The sequence below is a fragment of the Labeo rohita genome, chromosome 21 (genome assembly GCF_022985175.1).
Source record: "Labeo rohita strain BAU-BD-2019 chromosome 21, IGBB_LRoh.1.0, whole genome shotgun sequence".
Taxonomy (NCBI): Eukaryota; Metazoa; Chordata; class Actinopteri; order Cypriniformes; family Cyprinidae; genus Labeo; species Labeo rohita.
The window spans coordinates 21,090,934-21,102,935 of NC_066889.1; the positions used below are offsets into that span (position 1 = coordinate 21,090,934).

Here is a 12,002-nt window from a genome sequence, read left to right on the forward strand (position 1 = left end):
AATGTAAACATTATTTCAGGCTCCGTTGCCACCTGCTTTCAGTCGAAAGTAGCTAGAACCGGTTTGAAAAGTCACTAAACGTCAATAGATGATGTCAAACATTCAGAAAAAAAGTCACTAAAGAAGTCTGAAAAGCGGGGCCCATGGCACACCTTTTAAAGGCTATTTTTAAGAGGCTCTGTAACGCACACTGTTTCAGCTACAGTCACAAAAATTTATACACATACAGATCTCATTAGGCTTAACAACTTTCACACTGACAGTCAGTGCTCCGCCGAACAGGAAGTCAGCTATTCAGGGTTTTGTGAAAAACACATGCTGTAGAATGTGATGTATTCCTTCTGGGTTTTTCACCCGTTGCCAACAAACTTTGTCAACATGATCTCAAGACAAGGCAATAAACGTACGCTGAAAAATGAGAAACAGGAAGTGGGTAATAACTTTTGTGTGCAGTGACTGATTTTGATCAAACTTCAGAGGCTTGTGCAGTAAGGCAGTCTGATCACAAAGATGTGACTATGAGTCAAAGTTACTGCAAAACCAGCTGGTAGTAGGAAGTTTCATTTTCAAAATTATTTGAAATCACCCTCTTATTTTTACATGATTTGACTTCATCAGAATGATCTCAAGACACAGGCGATGTAAAACCGTTAAGGGATTCTTGATAGCTTGAATAGTGAGGCCATGGCAATGTGTCACATTTTAAGATTCTTTTCAAGAGTTCAGAAAAGTTTAAAGCACTTAATATGCTATCAGTATTAATAATGACATTGGCAAAAGCTCAAAATTGAGAGTGGAGGGAGGGGCTCTATAGCACAACCTTTTGACAAAATTTGGGGGGTTAATTTTAGCTAAAGTCACCAAACTTGGTACATATATTGTTCTCATCAAGCCAGACAACTTTCTACTTTACAGTTATTAGCTATGACCAACAGGAAGTCTGCTATTTTGGTTCAAAATGAAAATTTTGAAAATTATTTTTTGAAAATTCAGGTTGTGAATTATTACATTTTCCTCCTAAGGGATTCATGCAATTTACCAAACTTTATCAATCTAATGTCAAGACATTGAGGATGCTAAATTGCAAACTAGTTTTGGATATCTCAAACACTTTTGCCATGGCAAATTATTAAAGTAATGGAAAACAAGTCATTTTGATGGAACATGCTTAGTTTCGTGAATTTCTAATCTAAAGACTAATCCTTTACTAATCAGTTTCCATCAGTTAGAAAACTAAGACTACCAGATGGTTAAATGCATGTTTTAGCTGTACACGGTTGTCCTGTAGCAACAATAGAAAGAACAAAAAGGAGAAGTATAAAAAAGAAACTAAAATCTCAGCAAGTCTTAAAACATTTTATTTAGACACAGATCACACATGACTGGTGTGGCTGTGAATGGTTTAACAAGTGAGTTGCAACCCCAAAAAATTAGTTGCACGTTTACAGACAGCAGGTAAAACACAGTCTGCAAATAATGCAATGCAACCAACTATAGCAAAACAAACAGACTTACCAATGTTAAAAAGGGAGAAATGGCATTGCTTAGTTTGTGTTGCCAGAGATTTTGCATTGATAATACACATTTGGTTCACATTCATGTAAACAAATGCCTACATGGACAGGTTGACTTCGTAAAAAAAGATTAATGTTAATGTATATATGTCGGTCACAAACCTGGAATCGCTCTTCTCATGTAACCCTATTGCTCTTAATAATCTGTGTAATCACACCATACAACAACAAACTGAAGTGTATCTTCCCTCTTTGATGCTGAGTGTCATTAGCATCTAGAATTCAGGCCTTAACAATACATATATTTATTCAGTAAATGTATTGATAAATGAAATGGAATAAAGTGCATGTCTTTTCTCTGAAGCCAGCCAAAACAGTTACTGCATTTCAGGTACCACTCAAAAACACACATTACATGAACAATAAACTGAAAGCATGGCATTTGACAAAAAAAATTAATGCACTGTGAAAGTGTTATATTAAAAAAAGACTATATGAAATACGAAGGAATCAACACGTCAATAACCCACAAATGATTATTAAGTGGATTCAAAAGTTGGGAATTGTAAACCCACCCCTTCACTTTGTGTGTAAAAATAGGTATAAAATGTACAAAAATATGTGTGAGAAAAAAAGAATAAACTTTTTTACTCTGCAAAAGGAAGTTCCTAAGTATTTACATTCTGATACAATCATCAAAAATGCTCAGGGGTGAATTCTCAAGAGTTTGCATATGGTTTTTCAGGTTTTTCAACAAAACCTGGGACTAACTAACAACCCTTAATCCAGTTTAACCATTAAGTTATTCATCAAATACTAGTTAAGCAAACTTTCGAAATGTTAAAAAGCTATTTATTTTATATGCCTGGATTGCTAGGTGGGGCAATGCTGTATAACCTCAGAGTAGATCACGGGGCATTTGTTGCAATCTTAAAAGCCTTCAAAACTGGCCTGTAAGATGAGAAATTGCAACATGTAAATGTTGTCTTTTTGCCTTGTTGTTTTATGGGGTTTGTTTACTTGATTTGCATGATTCCTTCTGTAAAATCTAGCACAGTGGCAACCCAGACAACAAGCGTCGCCACACATGCAAATTCATTTTTTCAGTGACTTAAGTCGTTGCTCTGAGCCAACATAAGGTCTTCTTCATTTAAGAAGGACATGTGAAAGATCCAGTGATTTTTAAAAGCTTGAAAATAAACATATTTTTCCCTGCCATTCTAGAATAGTTTTTAAAGGATTAGCTCACATAAAAATGAACATTTGTGAGTGAGTTAGTTTGCTTCTTCATCAGAACAGATTTAAAGAAATTTAGCATTTTCACAGAATCCGCTGCGGTGAATGGGTGCCATCAGAGTGAGAGTTTAAACAGCTGATAACAAGTCTCACAACAACCATCAATAACCACAATAACCTTGTGAAGCAAAAAGCTGCATGTTTAAAATATATATCCATCATTAAGATGTTTTTTACTTCAAACTGTTGTTTTCAGTTTAAATTCATCTGTAAAAAACAATTTGTTGAGTCAACTTAAAATAATTTGTTACCTGGCTGCCTTAAAAGGTTCAGTCAACTCAAAAAAAGTTTATTCAATTTGAAATGTTAAATTATACTAAGTGACAACTTATATGTTTGAGTTGATTCAACTTAAAATTTTAAGGCAGCTGGGTTACTTACCCATCTATTAAGTTTAACAAACACAAATATCTAAGTTGTTACTTAGTACAACTTAACATTTCAAGTTGACAAAACTTATTTGAGTTGACTGAACTTATAATTTTAAAGCAGCAGGGTAACAAATTATTTTAAGCTGACTCAACAAATTGTGCTTTTCAGTTAAAAGTCCCCTATACATAATATTGCTTTTTCCAGGGAAAAAGTCACCTCATCTGAATCAGGAGAGAAATATGCACCTATCAAGCAAGCCAAAAACAGTCCAAAAAAGCTCTAAACAAATATAACAGTGGTTTTTGATGTGGGAAGACTTTTTAGTGGAGGAAACATTATTATGGATAACAGAAGCGACTGTTTCAGGTTAAGAATTTTTGGATTTGTTTCTTACAAAAACTCACCTTTTCACTTCATAAGAGGTTAACTGAAGGATTGGAGTTACATGAATTACTTGTTATCAGCTGTTTGGACCCTCATTCTGACGGCACCTATTCACTGAAGCAGATCCATTGAAGATTAAGTGAAGTAATGCTAACTTTTTCCAAATCTACATCTTGATGACCTGAGGGTGAGCACAGTCTCAGCTAATTTGTTTTTCTTTTTGTGAACTATTCCTTTAAATCTTTTGCGCAGAAAGGTAAAATAGATCACATAACTAAATCACAGATACATACATTTAAAACAAATGCATTTTCTAAATATTTTTACCAGAAACCCCAAATAAATTACTCAACCCCATAAAAAAGTATTGCGTTTTTTAAACACCAATCCAAAGTTTCACCAGTAAAAAATAAAAGTCCTTTTTACTGCACTTTCGGCCTCAGTTGTTTTTCTGAAAGTATCTCCTCTAAACATTCAATAAGAATGGGATCCACTTTTGGATCCACTTTATTAGCAAACCAGTGGCCGTAGTTTAGTAGCCATCTGAGCTCAGCAGCACCATAAATACACACAGCTCGTATACTGACTCCAGTGCATTGTGGGTAGAGATACCCTTCTAAATACGACCACTTCACCAGGTGGGTTTTACTTATTAGTTCTGAGATCTCAGGATCAGATCTTGGCACTTCCCCTGGCACCCCAGGCACACGAACCATAGTCGCCCAGAAATGTTCATCAGGTGAGTATGTGTCCTCAGACCATGCCAGGAAATCTCTGGCTAGGGAACTCTGGTTAACAAAAACCACAAATTCCCTTGAGAGTGTAAAGTATGCGCTGCCCACAAACATTTCGATGTTGTGAGGAGGTGGAGATTTCATCTCAGAAGTGCTTACAGGAGCCTCATAGTACACTGAATTACTATCTTTCAGTGAATGCTGGTAAGTCCATCGGCTTGACTTTCCTCCAGGGAACTTGCTCTCCACCATGTTCTTGCCTTTCAGCTCTTTTAGATCTGACACCAGCTCAGCGTTTGTCCGCAGTGGAAAGTCCTGACCACACAGGTTGATAACGTACTTCCACTTGACTTCAGAATCTAGGAGGTCAGACAGGCAATTGAGATCCGCTTTGAGTCGTGAGATGCCTGCGTACTGCACCCTCTCCAGCTTTGAGGCAATGAAGACGTTGGGGATGCAGCGGGCCAGACCTTTCATTGCTGAAATGAAATCATTTGAAGACTTCAGATCATAATGTATGCAGTAAATGTTATGCGGCATATAAATGGCCCTTAGCATCCTCTCCACAAGAGCCGCATCCTGGTGAACGACCAAAGAATAAGCAAGGGGAAATTCACGCTCAAACTCAGAGCCTTTAATCGCACCATAACCTTGTGAGAAAAATTGCTCACAGTCAAACGTGGCATTCACAACAGCATCGTCGGTTGGCCCTACGTAGGTTTTTTCCTTGCGAATAACTAACGTTTTACCCAGTTCCACTGGTTCCATTTCATATATTGCTGCGCAACTGATGCCATATCGCACTGTCAGCCGCGGGCTCTCAGACAGTAATATTTCATTGACTACTAAAATTGTGATCAGGCAGCAACATACAAAAAGCAGTGCAAAAAAGAGATATATCACAATTCTTTGTTTGCGATGGAGCCGCAATCGTATCATTCTGTAGGGAAAAATGATAGCTTATGTTAATATTTCACATAACTCCAATGTATCAAAAAATTTGATGTTGAGTAAGCCATACTGGAAGCGCAGCCATACCTTCACAATGATTTGAGGTATTAAGAAGAAACTTTTTCAGCAGCATTGGTGTTACACTCTGAATTAACATGAGAATGAGTTCGGGTGAGCATGTGCACCACCACCTATGGTCATAAAAACAGACAAAAATGTTACTTTAGTCTAAATTCAATCAAGTTTTCAAATATTCCAGAATGCTTAATGAATATTATGTTCTGTTCAAAAACATATATAGTAACTGTATTTTACTGTATAAGTGAACCTGCATATTTTTGTCACCAGATTACACACATTAAAACCAGTAGTTAGACACTATATGTGACCCTGGACCACAAAACCAGTCTTAAGTTGCTGGGGTATATTTGTAGCAATAGCCAAAATACATTGTATGGGCCAAAATTATAGATTTTTCTTTTATGGCAAAAATAATTAGCTTTAACAGCAAAAAACTTAATTTTTGATTAGTAATATATATTGTTAAGAACTTTATTTAGACAACTTTAAAGGCAATTTTCTCAATATTTTGATTTTTTTGCACCCTCAGATTCCAGGTTTTCAAATAGTTGTATCTCGACCATACATCAATGGAAAGCTTATTTATTCAGCTTTCAGATGATGTATAAATCTCAATATTGACTGGTTTTGTGATCCAGGGTCACATATTGTTTCCTAATAAAGAAGTGAATGCGTTAAGAACAAAAACAAGAGATTAACAATCGCAAATTATTTCTGTAAACTACAAGAGCCCTAATTAATTATTAATTAATTAATAATAACAAGTAGCTAGCCTAATCTTAGGCTAATGTAAGTCTTTTTTAAATTACCACACATTCTATCAGTTGCTTTTCTCAAACGGAAGTGAATGCGTTAAGATAAAAACAAGATTAACAATCGCAATTTATAAGCCTACTGTAAACTATAAGAGCTCTATTATAACAAGTATTTTATGAGTCAATAATTTAAGTCTTAAGTCTTTTTTTTTTTTTTAAGTTAGACACTATATCGTTTTTTCTCAAAAGTAAGTGAATGCGTTAAGAAAGCGTTTAATCTTAATGTAAGTATTTTTAAGTTACCAAACATTCGCTCATCATGAGTTGGAGCCTGTGAGAATCCATGCATTTTGTTCGAGTCCGGTTTTATAATTTGACAGTGTAGTCCAGATCGGGTTAGTTTGTCCAGAAATGAAACTTCTGTCATCTTTCTTCAAACCCCGTCTGACTTGGTTTCGTTCTTCCGTAGAATCAAAATGAGAAGACAGTCATCATTCACTTCTTATGTAAATCAGGTCAGTGGCGTCTGTCAGTATGTCATTCCTGAAAATCCTTCCTTTTGTGCTGCAGGATGAAGGTCGTATGGGCTTGGAACTACACGAGGGTGTGAACATGCTGACAGAATTCCTCGTTCTTGGTTAATTATTTCCTTAAATGCTCGTGCTAAACCCTATGACAACCCTACGACGTTTTTACAAGTCGCGATATAAATTACTCAGTTATGTCTTACGCATAACTTTAGCAGTTTCATGTGGTTGTAATTACCTCGTTGACGTAATATCGGTCTGTTCTCCCATTACAACTCCAAAGTCCCTTTGGGAAAAATCAAAGTGCTTCATTAGAAAGAAAACGAAAGCACTGTCAGTATTGGCTACATTTGTTCGAATTCGAACTTTTGAGTATCATTTAAAAATGCAGTGTAAATGGAGAATACTCTTTTTTTGCACATTAATGTTGTATAATCATAACCTACATTTCTTTACATTAAACGTTGGCGTATTTGTTTCAGTCGTGTAAATACAAGGAAACTAAACTACACCACTTAGTGAAACTCACAGTTATGTCGTTACATGGTCATCCGAAGAGAAATCTGGAGATTTATGGTTAAAACTGATTACAAAAAAATGTATTCCGCTTCGGAATATGACAAAGTTAACAAAGGCTTTACGTAAATCCAAAAAAAAAAGACAGTGCAGCTCAAGGAGACGTATTCAAGTGAACCAAGGGTACTAGATGTGCTGACATCTCACACAAACCTTCCCCTTTCCAAATCTATTTAAAACACAGCGCTAAATGCAGAAACAAATTCCTCACCGGTGACATACACTTAGTTTAGAATAGCTTTGCTATATGAAAATATTAGGACAACATTAATTATTTTAGTTTGATGTTTTCCTCAAAGGTAAGCATTTAGAAGTTACACTGTATGAATACACTGTGTCTATAACCAAGATTCAGCAAGCTGAAAAATGTGCGGCCAAGAAAATCTCTGACCTTACAGCTCACCTCTTTCGTAAAAGCTATAGGAAGAATACAGGCTATCAAATGACAGTTATTAAATTTCAATTAATGGTGTTAATAGCACGTAGAACAATAAGTGAAATTATATAAGAATTTGAACAGGTAATTCTTGTGTCATTGCTTTCTGGTCCCTCCTACTTCCTGTCTTAGATTAACCACATAATCTTATCTAGATAAACATCTGATTCACAGAATTTATTAAACCATAAATAATGGGATATGGTTCAAGAGGTTCAAACCATTATTTCCAGCTTAAATACAAGATCTTCTTTTATTTGGTTGAACTATTTCTTTAACTGTGCAATAGTGAAACCCCAAATCCCAATATATATACACACAACAGAAGAAAAAACAGAAAAGTCATATGTGTTATTGCAGTAAATATTCTGGTTACTAGTAGTGAACAAAACGCTCTGTTATTTTTCAAGGTCTGTGCCTGCAGCAAGCAGAAATGAAAGTTGGGTGCTTGCCATGTTTTATTTCATTTTTCATTCTGGCACACCATTACATTTGTATTACAAAAATAATGATTGTGATTGTACTGTTATTTGATGAATAAGAAATTGTGCACTTTTTGTATTTTGTGCATGTCTTTCTACTGCATGATCTTTATTTCTTTAGGGAATGTCAACAGTTGCTGGAACCATTGGTTGGAGAACTGTCTAAGCAGACATTTATGTACACTTAAAATGAAAACTACACATGTGAATGCAATGCCTTTGTCCAAGTTGTGTTCAGTGCTGTTTTTCATATGAATGTGGGTCTTGTAAACTGTCACAGATTACTGTGTGTGTGTGCTTGAGAGAGAGAGAGGACATGATGGCAAATAACGGCTTCAGTGTGCTTTCACGCTCAGAATAACCCAGGGAATTGACTGAGGTCTCAGCCATCTCCTTCTCTGAGGGGAACTTGTCTGGATCAGCGGATGTTTTTTCCTGCAAACCGCTACACAGTCCTTGACTATCTCGTAATAGCAACAACCTCAGTACCAGGGTCATTTGAGAATTAATAGGTTGTATTGTCTACATTATTTCAATTCTATTTACTGGTGATGGCAAGGTGGTATCTGAGATCAGTATGTAGTAAAAGAGCTGTAGTGAACATAAAACCCAGCTGGACTTGAATATTAATTTCACAGCATACTACATAACCATATTTGCTTTAGCCAAATAAGTACATGTCTTGCATTGGATTGAATTTAGTTTTTACAATATTTGCTAGGCCTAATGAATTTTGATAAGTATGTACTTTGACGCCATCTGCTGGCTATACAAAAAAAAAAAAAAAAAAAAAAAAAAAAAAAAATACTTACGAATCAAACGAAATGTGTAAGTTTAAAGTCTTGTGCAAAAAATTGGTAAACGTGCCTAGTACGACTAATTAAAAAAGACACTGCACAATTAAAACAAAATACCAAAATAAAGCATTTATTGTAGGAACTGCTGCAAATGGTTACATAGTGTTGGCAGTATAGGTTTACTCACAATGGATATGAGAACAGAACAAAATACAGAACATTAAAAAAAAAAAAAAAAATCACATAATAACAAAATATAATTTGGAAGGAAATGCAGGTCTAATGTGTTTGCTGGAAATGATGTTTCTTTGGACACAGGCTGTTGCGTCATCTTGGTGTCACTTTCTCTTCTGGAAATCCCGTATGATGGCATCCAGCTGTTAATGCCATTAAGTTAGTAAAGCAAGTCAAGTTTTAGTGAAATATTCACAATATCCCGTCATGACTAGCTTATGTACCGACGAGGCTATTTGCTGACGGAAAAATAGAGCCAAAACACGCGTGTAAGTTACTCACCAGTATTGTCTTCAGGATGTTTCTTCCCTGGGGTCTCAGGTAGCTGCATTTTCCTGCCTCACAGAGTTTAATTTCCTCTGAAACCTGATTTTAAAGTAAAATAGAAAGTTACACGACGGCTTAAAGTTATCAAAATAGGCCTTTTCATGAACAAATGCTAATAAACATGTAAAAACAGTACGTGCTACTACGCAAATACAACGTTAACGTAAGACACACGACGCTAAAAAAGCGCAATACACATTATTATTATAAAAATCATAACCTAAGTGACAGTTAAGACATTTATAATGTTAAAAACAATTTCTGTTTCAAATAAATGCTATTGTTTTGAAACATTTTTTACATTGTGCAACACAGCAAAAACACAGTGCTCTGGCAGTATTGTTCTTTCTGACAGATTTAATTTGGTTTTTTTTAGTAGCTAATATTCACACACCTCTGAGGTATCGTAAACGTCTATCTCTCTCTTTCCTCCAGGGTACCAGCCATGAGACCAGTGTTGAGAGCTGGCAAACTGGGCACTTAGACACAGCAACATCCCCATCACCAAAAACAGCCTGCAGATGTGCACCATAACTGAGGGAACAGGACAGAGAGCTGATGAGACCAACAGAGTTTGGTAGGTACACTGACATGTTTCAAAGTCAGTCATGTCTACAATTTCAGGACAAACGTTTGACTGAAAAGCATGATCGTGATGATGTTTAAGAGACAATCAAGCACAATGGAAACCATAAAGTCTAATCTCTCTGAATTACTGTTAATGCATTAATTTTAACAAAATCAACTAAACAAATCAAATCATTGTTATTACCTTGTATCTATTGGCACGTCTTCTCTCGACTGATCTTCTGTAGTATTTCCTCTACTGTGAAGTCCTGGTCTTGTTAATCCTGATGTGGTCTCCTTTCCCTCAAGTGAACGGTTCAGTGAGCTTCTGAGATACGTCTGCCACTCATTCTCTGGAATCTTCCTCCTCCTCTTCCTCACAATTTATGTCTCACACCAGATCTCCCCTCCCTGCCTAAACACACACACACACACACACACACACAGACTGACCTCCCCAATCCTCAAACACTTCGCCTGGTCATTGCAGTTCCATTGGGAGCAGAGCATGTAGAAGATGAGCTCAATTCCAATTATCATCTCCAAACACTGTTGACCCCCACGGGACAGTGTCCTCTTTCTCCAAAAAAACACTGATGTAGATTTACACATCATGAGTTACACCCAGACACATTTGGCAACTACGTCACATGTGCGTAATTTGACGCTATTCAGGTTTTCAACTTCAAAATAACAACCAAGCATGTGCCGAAAGTGCTAATTAAAGAAAAGACAATAAGCACTAAATAAGTGATTGTATATATTTATTTTCCCCAAATGAATTATATCTCATGTTTAACCACTATATAGACATCAAAGCCAGCGGCAAATTACAGAAGATCTGGCCGAGGTAAGGCTGCTCTCGGCGGGTTCATGAGAGCTGAACGCCTGCTAACGCCCTGGAGCTCACATCTCCAAAAACATCAAAGCAAAATACGTTAAAACAGAATTATTTATAAAATTATAGTGGATTTTGGTGTCCACCATGACACTTACTGTAAGATACACTGCAAGCGATACAAACATTGAAACGGGGTTCTGATATCAGTAGAATATCACACACCTCTCAGCCAATCGATTCAAGGACCAGAAAGAACTGTTGTATAAACTAAAATAATGCATATCTATTTAAATTTTCAAGGAACTATACATTGGATCATTGTCGATATTTATTGTACATGTATACAATGTTCTGTCATTTTTCTTTTTTTCGCCAAACATGTCAACTCCAGTGACCCCAATATCACACATTCCTGATGAGCATGTTTTATTAAAAAAGCAAATGTCTTGCTCATTTCCTCTAAGCTGTAAAAAGTAGCCAGCGTGACCTCACATCTGTCGTTTTTGACCCCCTGACCCGCATGAAACGCACACTGGCCCAGAGAGAACAACACTGTGCAAACACTCCATCCTGACTGTGGTCTTAATTACACAAAAGTTCTCCCTCGGGGTGATCGGAGCAGAGAATGTGACGGACGGCGTACAACTGACTCATCGCAGAGATTCAAGTTCTGATTGAGTTCCTGTCAAATGGTGTTTAAACACGCACAGGGGTCTCCGGTGATAATCCATCCACATCTCAGGTCTGACACCGGGTCTAAAGGGGCAGGAAGGATGGGAGACAAGGTGACACAATGAGACGTGACTCTCTCCCTGAATTTCTAACCAAGAAGAAGTCTCAACAAAGCTGCATTTGTTTAAAATACAGCTGAAACAGTAATATTGTAAAATATTGTAAGAGTTTAAAATAACTGTTTTCTATTTAAATATATTTAGAAACCCTATTGTGATTGTTAGAATGGCCAAGGATCAGCAATCTCCATGTAAAACTGATTATACAGACCAAACTGTAAGTTGTAGAGACTTGAAACTTGGAGGGATGGTAGTACTCACGCCGCCTACAACGTGACCAAGGCTCACCCCAATTGGCCTGCCGGGGGTGCTACAGTGAACAAAAGTACGAAATCAC

The 12,002-nt window shown here is 36.6% G+C and overlaps 2 protein-coding genes across 3 annotated transcripts; both read right to left on the minus strand.

Annotated features, from left to right (window-relative positions):
- Positions 1-1,342: 1,342 nt before the first annotated feature.
- Positions 1,343-7,307, minus strand: LOC127152203 (beta-1,3-galactosyl-O-glycosyl-glycoprotein beta-1,6-N-acetylglucosaminyltransferase 4). Of its 2 annotated transcripts, XM_051092701.1 has the most exons (5): positions 7,144-7,307; positions 6,853-6,900; positions 6,391-6,547; positions 5,339-5,442; positions 1,343-5,240 (listed from the first exon to the last, which is right to left on the minus strand). In XM_051092701.1, exon 5 carries the CDS (start codon positions 5,237-5,239, stop codon positions 3,989-3,991), a length of 1,251 nt encoding a protein of 416 aa, XP_050948658.1. In that variant the 5' UTR covers position 5,240; positions 5,339-5,442; positions 6,391-6,547; positions 6,853-6,900; positions 7,144-7,307; the 3' UTR covers positions 1,343-3,988. The 2 variants fall into 2 exon arrangements, with proteins under 2 accessions (XP_050948658.1, XP_050948659.1); XM_051092702.1 differs by lacking the exon at positions 6,391-6,547.
- Positions 7,308-9,014: 1,707 nt separating this feature from the next.
- gnrh2 (gonadotropin-releasing hormone 2) lies at positions 9,015-10,383 on the minus strand. Its single transcript, XM_051092703.1, has 4 exons — positions 10,239-10,383; positions 9,861-10,000; positions 9,422-9,505; positions 9,015-9,282 (listed from the first exon to the last, which is right to left on the minus strand). The coding sequence occupies exons 2-4, from the start codon at positions 9,996-9,998 to the stop codon at positions 9,244-9,246; spliced, it is 261 nt and encodes an 86-aa protein (XP_050948660.1). The 5' UTR covers positions 9,999-10,000; positions 10,239-10,383; the 3' UTR covers positions 9,015-9,243.
- Between the last annotated feature and the right edge of the window lie 1,619 nt (positions 10,384-12,002).